Source organism: Archocentrus centrarchus, chromosome 7 (assembly GCF_007364275.1).
Source record: "Archocentrus centrarchus isolate MPI-CPG fArcCen1 chromosome 7, fArcCen1, whole genome shotgun sequence".
NCBI classification, from domain to species: domain Eukaryota; kingdom Metazoa; phylum Chordata; class Actinopteri; order Cichliformes; family Cichlidae; genus Archocentrus; species Archocentrus centrarchus.
This window is the reverse complement of record NC_044352.1, coordinates 10,380,148-10,391,438: the sequence shown is the minus strand read 5'-3', so window position 1 is coordinate 10,391,438 and position 11,291 is coordinate 10,380,148. Positions and strand designations below refer to the sequence as shown.

Below are 11,291 nucleotides of genomic sequence, written 5' to 3'. Positions count from 1 at the left end.
GATTTTCATGAAAAACCTGACCTCTGACCTATAACCTTGACTCAATTATTGCAAAAGTTTAATCAGGTGATCTAGGGGTCAATGGCCATCTTTTGTGCAAATTTGGTATGCATTGAACTGGTAGTTTTGCTGTAATATTGTTAACAAACAGACATACAAACATACCAAAAACAATACTCTGTTCCCCCCGGCAGGGTAAAAGTTCGGAACAATAAGTCAGGGGTTCAAATCCTGGACAGGGCATGCATCTAGTAAGGGTCCCCATACTAGGGCCCCCCTACCCAAGCCTACTTTGGAATATGAGCAAGAGATACAATTGAAGTCATACCAGCTCAGACGTCACCCAGATTAAAAAGGTCCACATCATGTGTTGAGTAACAAGGGCATAAGTGGACTACTGGAACAACACACATCTAGACTAACAGCAAACCAGCTAGTAGCTCAGTGTTCCAACATCCACAAGAAGCAACTAATAATGCAACTAGAGATCAATGAGGTACAACGCAAGTGCTACGGGAAGGGGGAGCCAGGACATCAGGTTGGGGGAAAATATAATCATCTCCACATTCTGAAATTGGGTACCAAACCCCAAGAATAACAGGTATGTTGAATGCAAGAGCAGCTGATCTGAAAGAGAAAAATCATGGCTAAGCTGGAAATGTGGACCCTCTGTGGCCGATTACAAAAATTTACATGAAGTACCCTCTGAAAATCTACTGGAAGATGTGAATGCACCATTACAGACAATCCCTACTGCAATCATCCCTGAAACCAACCAGCTGATCTATACCACAACAACACTGATCCTTGAGATGCTTGGCTATAAGATGAATGACAGCCACAAGGAGCAGCACCCTCCATGGAAAAGAAGAGTAGAGGCAAAGATCAAGGCAGCATGAAGGGGAGTTAGCCAGCTATCAGAGCTGCAGAAAGTTGTGATGAAGAAAGGGATGCCTAAGAAGTACAACAAGCTGTCCATACCTGAGGGGCCTTAGAAACTGCCAAGCAAAGGCTCACAGCCTTGCTTAACCACTTGAAGAGGTATACTATTGGAGACCATGAACAACAAACAGGGCAAAATACAAATTGTGGGAAAGGTTATTCAGTGCAGGATAATACAATAATTTTTCTGTTATGATGCCATGCTATAGGATATTCTTCCTATGGCCATGTCAGCCACCTAATCTCAGCTCAATAGTACGGAAGCTTGCTTCTTTGCTTGTACAACTGAAAAGAAAAGAAACAGACATACATACTTGTTTGGGTTACTATTTCAACTTAAATTTCTTATAACTTGAAATTTCAATTAATTTTTTCAGAAGTTTGAATTAGTAAGTTGAAACTTTGAGGTGATAAATATTAGATAATCCAAAATTTTGAATTATGGATGCCATTTTTTTTTCCTTTTTTTAAAAAAAATTATCATTATTTTATTTTATTTTATTTTTTTACTGGTGGAAGAAACAATCTTCCATACAACAGAGCATGCTTTTTCGTTTCTAATGATAATACACAAGCCAGAGACCTACAAACAAGCAGCAACGGCAGTAAACGCCCGGCAGATCCAGGAGGAAATGCAGCGTTTGGTGATGTCCATGGGTTCAAGCAGTCCCTGACTGCAAGTGATTAAAACAGCCCTTTTATTTAAAATAATGCTAGTTTGTCCAGTTACTTTTGAGCCTTTGAAAACGGGGAAACGATGTATAAAAATGGCTGTAATTCCTAAACAGTTAACTGGGGTGTGGTTAGAGGGGTGGGGGCATGGAGTGGTACCAGCCCTCCATGAAACATGATAAAACTGATTGTAGCTATAATAATAGCTACTAGTGCAGTTATATAGAACATTGTATCAGTTGTGGTGTGATTGTTCTGGTGATGTTATTCAGGTTCTTGCAGAACTTCCAAGCTAGGTGTTTTCATTTTCAAAAATGTTAGCCCAATATTCTTCCACAGGACCCAGAATTTCTTCGGTCCTGTGCGGCCTGTGCGTGTCATTTCGGGTCCAGTCAACCCGGTCTGTAACTAATGGCAGGAGCGCCAGAGAAAGACGTAGCTTGCTGGCAGTTGGAGCTCCTCAGTGCACCCATACTGAAGAAAACTGGCGCATCATTCAGAGAGACGTTTGTGGAACCTCACTTTCAAGTTATAGGGCCTACAACGCCGCACAGGTCCGCCTCTCTCTCTCTCTCTCTCTCTCTCCCTCCCTCTCCCTCCGAATAAAACCGACGGTTTCCGCGAATGTGCGAGCTGCCTCCTTGCAAGCAGCCATAATTGGGATTATTCAGGAATAATTCGCCTAATCCGGCCGTGCTGTTTTTGTTTTTGTTTTTTTGTTTTTCTTTTTTTAAATAGTGATTTCGACAACGTCTGCGATGTGAAACCCTCCGTGCCACCGCTGGATTTGTCCAAAAAAAGAAAAAAAATGTATTTGTTCTGTCATGGAGGCTTTTATTGTGGACCATTAAAATGTAGTCCACCTTCGCTGGACAGTAAAACAAAGACTGCATATTAACAGTTCAGGGTAAATACATCGCCTTTTACGCTGAAAGATGAGGAAAAGAGACGTATCGCGGCTGTTGTCTGTGTGGACTAATTGTCCTGGTGCCACTAGCCAATATAAATGCCAAGACGAGTCATTTAGGGGATGCGCGATCTTTTTTTCCTCTCTAACGTTTGTGGGTGGGTTATTATAAGCATTGAAAATCTGACATCATTTGGATATATGAACAGAACAAGATATGTTATTTTTTCACCGCGTGTGTTTCTAGCCTTCTGGAAACCCATCCTCGACGTGATGCAACATAAAATCTGTTTTCTCGGATGATATTCAGACACCAAATGAGCACCTTCTTCTCCATGAAAATGTAAAAGGGTGGCGGTGGATTTTCTTTCTTTTTTTTGTTTGTATGCACCTCTTTTTTAATGTGGCTTTACATCAGTCCTCACCCTGGATTGTTTGATCAGCTGTTGATTATTAGATAGCCTCTGCTCGTCTTATGTTTATTAAATGTTGCTCATTTCGGTTTCCTTGCGATGGATTTATGCATAACAGGTGTTGTTTGAGCCCGAGAGCACACAGCAAGAGCATGCAGCTTTATTATGTGCTTTTCTCTCCATTTAACGAACACTAAAGCAAAGCGACTGGGATCTTTTTTTTTTATTATTATTATTATTATTATTTTTTTTTTTACCGTGAGGGAAGAAAGGATGCAAAAATGAGGAGATGAAAGGTAGGTTATTATGTCTCTCTCTCTCCCTCCCTCTCTTTCTCTCTTTATTTCTCTCTCAGTGACACACACATACACCCACACACACAATAAAAAACAAAAAAACAAACAAAAAAAAAAACCCAGCAGAGGTGATTTTGACACCTGTTCATGTGTTTTTCACTCCACCCTGTGTTTCAGGCCTAGCTGCCATGGCAGCCATTTAATCAGGTGAAATGATATTTGTCAAGGTGGCAGAGGGCTGTTATGATTGGAAAAAGAAAACTAAAGGGGAAAAAAGCTAACAGTTATGGCAAATCATATTGTGTGTCATGGCCTACATAGACAAGGCCCACCCATACAAGCAGCACGACTGAGTATTGTTATCATTCTGTACCCATAAATGAGTTTGCAGGTCTCAGATTTGGTCAATATTTGATTTTTCATTCATATAATAAGGTTTACGTTTCATTGTTTGAACACTGATGTCTGGCCGTGGTGATGGCAACAATGGTTTTATCACCCTGTTGAGCAGCATAACACATTTCACACACAGGCCTATGGTAAAAGCCCAAATGGCTCCGTGCTCTGCCATTATATTTGTTATGTGCTTTGAATGATACAGATTACACCCTCTGCTCTTTAACCGACTGTCACGCATACGCGCATGCAGAGAGAAAGCAGAAAATGTTCTTTGCTCATTTACAACATCCCTGTTTGTTGGACATGCCCAGTGTCGGTTGTACTGTGTCTGCTCCATCCCACTCCCCATCCCCCCCCCCCCCCCCCCCCCCCCCCCCCCCCCCCCCCCCCCCCCCCCCCCCCACCGTACACCCCCATGCATTCACTCAAACACCCACACTTGCACAAAGTATGTGAGCTGTTGTATCTTAGCAACGAGCAAGGTAATTACTGAGAGAGCCAAGGAGCTGGCATGCTGTAGAGCTGCTGATCTGATCCCAGCCTTAGAGAAACAGGAAGGCAGATATTTCCACCGTGTTGCCCAACACGACACTTCTATATCCATTCTGTTTAAGTGTAAGTTATGATTCCATTTAATGGCAAGTGTTTTTGACCTAACAAACAGGTCAGATGTGTTGTTTTTCATTCCTCAAAATGTGTGTCTCTCTGTTCACAGGTGGTGAGGTTGTGGACAAAGAGGAAAGATGATTCTGTCTTGTAGAAAAGATCCTTACGGTCTCTCTTTGTAAAGACGAGAGAGCCGTGGGAAACGACGGCTGTAGGAGGATCTGTACTGTTTTTTAAAGGGCCCAAACCAGGCAGGCTCTTTGTGGAAGGTGAAAGAATGGCTAACCAGAGCTTTGCCATCGATGGCCCTGGCAGTTTGCTGGCTGTGCTGGCCTCGCAGAGTGGACTAGCAAGAGGCGGTGGCAGCAGCAGCGATAGCAGCAGCAACAGCGGAGGACTCTCTGCCACAGATGTGTCTGCCTACTTTAAGCTGGTCTTCTTAGGGTTGATCATCTGTGTCAGTCTTGTAGGCAACCTCTTGGTCTCCCTGCTGGTCCTGCGAGACAGGACACTTCACAAGGCTCCCTATTTCTTTCTCCTGGACCTGTGCCTGGCCGATGCAGTTCGCTCTGCTGCCTGCTTTCCCTTCGTGCTGGTTTCCGTCCACAACAGCTCGGCCTGGCCTTACAGTGAGTTGAGTTGTAAAGTTGTGGCTTTTATGGCTGTGCTGTTTTGTTTTCATGCTGCCTTCATGCTGTTTTGTGTAGCTGTTACTCGCTACCTTGCCATTGCCCACCACCGATTTTACGCCAAACGCATGACCATCTGGACCTGTGCCGCCATCATTTGCATGGTGTGGACTCTGGCAGTCGCCATGGCGTTCCCACCTGTCTTTGATGTGGGAACTTACGCGTTCATTCGTGATGAGGATCAGTGTATTTTTAAACACCGCTACCTGAAGACCAATGACACCCTGGGTTTCATGCTCATGCTGGCTGTGGTGGTCCTGGCTACTCATGGTTTCTACGCCAAGCTGCTGCTGTTTGAATACAGGCACCGCAAGATGAAACCTGTCCAGCTGGTGCCAGCTATCAGCCAGAACTGGACCTTCCATGGTCCTGGGGCCACAGGTCAAGCTGCAGCTAACTGGATCGCAGGGTTTGGTCGTGGTCCCATGCCACCCACTCTGTTGGGCATCAGGCAAAATTTACACAATCAGCACCGGCGGCTGCTCGGGATGGAGGAGGTGAGGTCAGAGAGGAGGCTGGGCAGGATGTTCTACACCATTACCCTGCTCTTCTTGGTCCTCTGGGCACCATACATCGTGGCGTGCTTCTGGAGGGTCTTTGTAAATTCCTGCACCATCCCTCATAGGTACCTTTCCATCACAGTGTGGATGAGCTTCGCCCAGGCCGGAGTCAACCCCATCTTCTGTCTCCTGCTGAACGAGGACCTGAGGAAAGTGCTGAGAGCTCATCTGCCCACTTACTGGAGGACTAAACAACACCTGCCCCAGGATGAGGCCTACTGCATTATGTGAGAATAAATTAGCTTAAAGAGGGGAATGGTTCATGATTTAAAGAAAAATTTGGAGAAGGGTTGCAGTGTCTGTTTTGTTGTTTTGCACAACAAAATCAAATTTTTGTTAACAAAAGCAGGCACAGTGCCGATATCTGAAGAATGTTTATATGTGAAAATGTGTGAGTTGCAAAGGTTTGCACAGGGCAGTAGAAAAGCCCTGGTAACACTTTAATTGTTTGTATCTCTGATGATGAACTGTGTTATTAATAAATAGGAAAGATCACAACAATCACCACTCCAACTAAGTGTGACAGATGCCATTTTAAAATAATGTTGCCTTTTTTAAGAGGGACACGCCCCAGAGCTTTCAGCTGACAATGCGTTTGTGTCACATAAGGCACAAAACAGACACAGAGAGGCTTGAAATCCTTGAAGAACTGTGCCGTGGACTGTGAATAGAAACTGTTGATCAGAGCGTTACTAACTCTGAAACACATCAAGGAACTCAAAGGGTCTAAATGGATTGTTAGACCACCCTGGACACCTTTTCATGTAATTCAAAAGAGACTGCGGAATATCAAGTGGACCCAATAACCTTGGATACATTTAAATAGCTGTTGTGAACCCAGAAACCCCTAACATGCTTGATTTTTTTGGACTTGATTTAGGGCGTGTCAGGTTTCTTTGTATCATTAAAAAAAAAATTGCCTGTTTTCCTTTATTTGTAAACAATACATGTTAAGCAGATGACACTATTTTGAAATATGACTTGATTTCATATTGTATAGACTGTACAGGAATGGATATTCCTGTTTGTGTGTTTTTATAGCGCATTTGTGTGTATGTGTGTGAGAAAGAAAAAAGCAGAGAGAAAAAAAAACCGCAGAGGGAAGTGGAAAGAGACAAACAGAAATAATGATGATAGAAAAAGTTCCAGTAATACTGAGTCAATATGAAAGCAGCCTCATCTTGTGGTCTCAAAATCATGGAAAATTGAGCAATCTCATCATATGGAAATTTATCCTTTAAATGGATTTTTAAGCTAGATTTTTAATGCTAATGTGCAAGCAATTGTGAAATACAGATGGATAATGAAAAAAGGGGAAACAATAATTAGAAAACAACAATTGTACATTGATAACAGGCCATAGGATTTAATGACTTGAATGATGATGTATATTACGTTATTTGAAAAAAAAAAAATCATTAGGAACTGTACATTTATTTGCAAATGACGATCTTGGGAATGTTTTAAAGTACTGTTATGCTCTCACCAGAATACAAAAAAATGAGAAAATGAAGTGGCACTTAATTTAAATGAAACTTGAATGTTACTGGGCCATCTTATATTCCCTCCTGAACATTAATGCCAGCATTTGAGTGTCTGGATCGCAGTATGTTCAAAATCCAAACATCTTCAGGTTGTATACGACCCCAATTTGTGTGGTGTATGAAAACTGGCTTAGACAACACTGAATTGTCTCTCCAAATTACTCTTCATGTAACGCAAATGTCTGACCTACAGTATGTTAGGCATAGATATACTTGTGCAGTCAATTTTTTTAAAATGTGGACACTTGCACACTGCATACTGTACTAGCATGCATTCCACTGCATTTCATAGATTAAAAACTGGGGATTACAACTTGTACAGATGTTGGTATGGAAAGATGAAGTGAAACTTGAACAGAGGTCCATAATTTTTACGTCTGGCATTCCTTCACGAGATGATATTCTGTAACTGTACAGTTTAACTGAGTTGGTTCTTTTGCCCACTCATCAATAAAGACTCTACTTTTGATGCATTCTGAGCTATGACCCGTCTCGATTGTGACACTGGGCCAGTGGACAGCACTTAACATAAAGGCCACAATTTGTGTAGCAAGAATTGCACCCCGTGTCCATTGTAGGTCTTGAACATATACAAAAAAAGCTGAATTTATGACACTTCACTGGATGATATGGAAAAAGTCATCCCCTCAGCTGACCACTGACCAGCAACCACGATACAGGCAAAAGGATTTGGGATTTCCTTCTCCAGTAACATTTCAGATCTGTGGAGACAGGTGTCAAAAGGTACATAGAAAAAAAAAATGAAAACATAAGCTATGCGGACAAAAGTACTTACTGGCCATTCAAATGCATGCCATGAAGCTCCCCGCATGCAGTTTCCATGCTGATGTTAACGCCAGATGGGGTTTGCAACTCTGCATGGGACTGAAAACACCTGCATTCAAAAATTAACAGGTGTGGCCCAATGCTTTTTTGTCCATACAGTGTATCAATGAATTACAATTGTTATATGAGGCTCAAACTGAAAAAAACTATGTAGCGCTCAAAAGGCAGCTTAAATTGGATCTGTTTTGCTCAGTTCCAACTCCATATTTTTATTCGAGGCCTCCTCTAGAGTAACTTTGCATGATTTGCTGTTAAAAGTAATCCTTATTTTTCTTATACTGGGCTTTTGTGTCCTTTAGTTCATCTTGGCGAAAAAAGATTCTTTAGCTCCTCTCCCTTTAAGCCAACTTATTTCTGATTGGTTTCTCCTGGAAACAAATGATTTAAGGAGGAGGTAGGTGGGGCTTCGGTCACACCCACTACTGCCTGAGCAGACCATATAAAGGATATCCACTCTCATTGACATCATAGAGAGCCGAGAGTAGAAAAAAAAAAGTTCCAAAGAGAGCATTTAGAGCAGTTGAAGCCTGAGCTTTTGGATCACTGGCATTACTTGCAAATATGCTGACCTCATTAGTCAAACTTAATATGAGAATCTACTATTTTAAGAGTACATACATGCAGAAAATAAGGAAAAGCATAATTGGTCTCTTTAATTATAATGAAACATTAATAATGAAACATTCCTGCAATAAAACCAAAGGCCAAATAATACAACTCTAGAATGACAGTAAAGTCACCATAAACTGCTGTTTATACCAGATGAAGCTACTCTTTAAGGCCAAAAGTGTACTCAACTGAGGAATGAATAAAATAAATAAAATTACAAGTGGAAGATTGTGTTATTTCTTCTTATAAATGTTAAAAAGTCTCACCTCTCAAGATGAGGTAACAAAAGAATCAAAGAAGTCAAGCAGAAATATGCTAGTGGACACGTACAGGAGTAATGATGAGTTGCAGTAATTTTATAATCATGTATATTCCTATTGATGCTCAGGAGCAAAACTTTGCAGTCACTAGATTCTATATCCTAAAATATAGCAATTAATACAGCACAAAACTGAGAAATGGCAACTGTATAAATTATGTAAATTAAAAGTAGCTGTTTTCTTTCTGCTACCCTTTTCAAGTGGCAGCTGTTAAATCTTTTGTGCAAACTGCAGAATGGGTTTTTAAGAGGTATCTAATCCCTCAAAAGACCAGAAAAACACATTTTATACTTTAAAATGGACAGACTAAGTGTTTATGGTAAGATGTTTGGATGAATAAAATTTAACTCTGCAAATATCAGGATCTCAAAAGAATAATAGACAATTCTTGAATAATACAGCCAATCATAACAAAGAATTTTAAATGCACTTTAGAGTTAACTCCTCTGCAGGATAAGAAACATTAATGTGGTGAAAAAAAAAAACAAAAAAACAGCTCCACGTGTACAGCAAGCCTTATGCAACAGCAATGCTTCTGACACATTAAAAGAAAATGGATGGCATGGAAGGAAAATATTTCATTGTTGTAATTAGGGCATGATTGAAATCCAGCCATTGTGTGATTATGCAATAGCTTGATAAACAATTAGCCTATATTTTAAATTTGAATGAGAGATGATTTCCTTTGTCTTAATTGCTGTGCTCAGGCTGATGAAAAAGATGTTTCCATAGCGAGCGGCATTAACTGTGTGAACGCCCTCTAAATAGTCCAGGTTTAGCAGGTTGTCTCCAACTGTGCCTCTCTGTCTCCCCAGAACTGATGTTGAAGATTCATCTAAGTGCTTATTTTTAGTTTTCTTCCCACTTCTCTCCAAGATTCACAACAACATAGGCGGTATTACTCATTTGTGAAAGCTCACCCGCGCCCACTGTACGTTCTGAGGATGCAGAGGGCTGCACAGGCCTTGTTGCTCTGTCCTAACAGAAAACACGTGGTCACGCAGGTGAAATTTTGTGTTGACCTCACGGACAAATCTCATTTATTTATTTATTTTTTGATCAGCACCTTTCAAGGCTGTTTCAAATAAAGCCCTGTCCTCCCTTACATTGTGCTTTTCCTCCCACACTAACATGTCACAAACTCCTCACCAACCTTGGGAAGAATGTAATCGAGTGTAAAAGTGCTGCTCTGGAAATGTGAAACTACAGGTTCCTTCAGTCACTGTGCTTTCCAATTACTTTAATCCAATCTCTTTTTCACTTGATTATTTTTTTCTATCCCCTGTACTGAGATGGTGTTAACAGTGTAGAGACCGCAATGCAAACTGCAATCACTGTTTGTGATCTCAGTGATTTCCAACCCAGGGGTACTCAACTGTTATTATTATTATTTTAAATTTTGTTCTTTCTACTGCAAATTACCCTTTGAATTTTAGAAATATGATCTAAATTAAAATAAACGGCAACTCATTTTTGGTTGAACTGTCCACACAAAGATGATCAGCAGGAGCAGAGCCAAGGGGTGGCCACCAGGGCCAAGTGAGGCTACGCTAGTATGGCGAGCTGTTTTAACATAAAATCTGTTTCACCACACTTACATTCCAGATATCTGAAATTGATTTATGACTAGATGTATTAGTAAATTAAGATATCTCTTATTATATTTTGACAAGACAAAATGCCTATTTGAGATGTTTCTAATTACATTCTGACGAGTTGAAATGGCATCAGATTTACCATTGAGTTGTATGGAGGCATCAATTTAAAATATCTACAATCTACTATCTAAAACACATATTTCAGATAACTACAATTAAATTATGACTAGTCATAAAGTAAATTTGAGGTATCTCGCTTTTTGTTCTGACTAGTCATAATTCTAATTAAAGATATCTTGAATGACACAGTAATTCAAGATATCTTAAATGTATGTTTAGATAGGCAATATATAGTTTTGAATGGTGCAAATTAAATTCTAGATATCTTGAAAGCAAATAATGACTAGGCAAAACTAAATTAGAAATATCTAGAACTGTAATTTTGACTAGTCTAAATTCCATTTAAGATATCTCCAAATGAATTAGAGATATCTTGAATTAGACGGCTTTTATATTTAAGATATCTTAACTTAACATTCTGACTAGTCAGAATGACATTACTGATATCTTGAATTAGTATTCTCTCGAGTCAAAACCTTACAGATTTATTAGAGCATTTTGGTGGAAAGTTTATAAGGCATTCTGTTAAAATGGCCTGCCATAAAATCAGAGATTCTTTGCAGATTTCTTAAGCAGTCTTCAAGTACACGATTTTCGCGTTCTCCGCATATGCAATACTGAAGAGCTCTTTCTATAGTGTGGCATTTTCTTACAATTGTGTCCAGAATGGCCAGCGCCATTGCAGCCAACTGAAATTCTACAGTACAGGCAATTGTTTGGACAGCTTAGTACAGCACAAGGGGGCTGACACGCAATCTCTTAATTCAGAA

The 11,291-nt window shown here is 40.4% G+C and overlaps 1 protein-coding gene across 2 annotated transcripts; it reads left to right on the top strand.

Annotated features, from left to right (window-relative positions):
- The first annotated feature begins 3,187 nt into the window (after positions 1–3,187).
- On the top strand, positions 3,188–7,483 carry LOC115782547 (probable G-protein coupled receptor 173). Of its 2 annotated transcripts, none has more exons than XM_030732761.1 (2): positions 3,188–3,230; positions 4,345–7,483. In XM_030732761.1, exon 2 carries the CDS (start codon positions 4,513–4,515, stop codon positions 5,713–5,715), a length of 1,203 nt encoding a protein of 400 aa, XP_030588621.1. In that variant the 5' UTR covers positions 3,188–3,230; positions 4,345–4,512; the 3' UTR covers positions 5,716–7,483. The 2 variants fall into 2 exon arrangements, with proteins under 2 accessions (XP_030588621.1, XP_030588622.1); XM_030732762.1 differs by lacking the exon at positions 3,188–3,230 and adding an exon at positions 4,119–4,244.
- Positions 7,484–11,291: the final 3,808 nt, after the last annotated feature.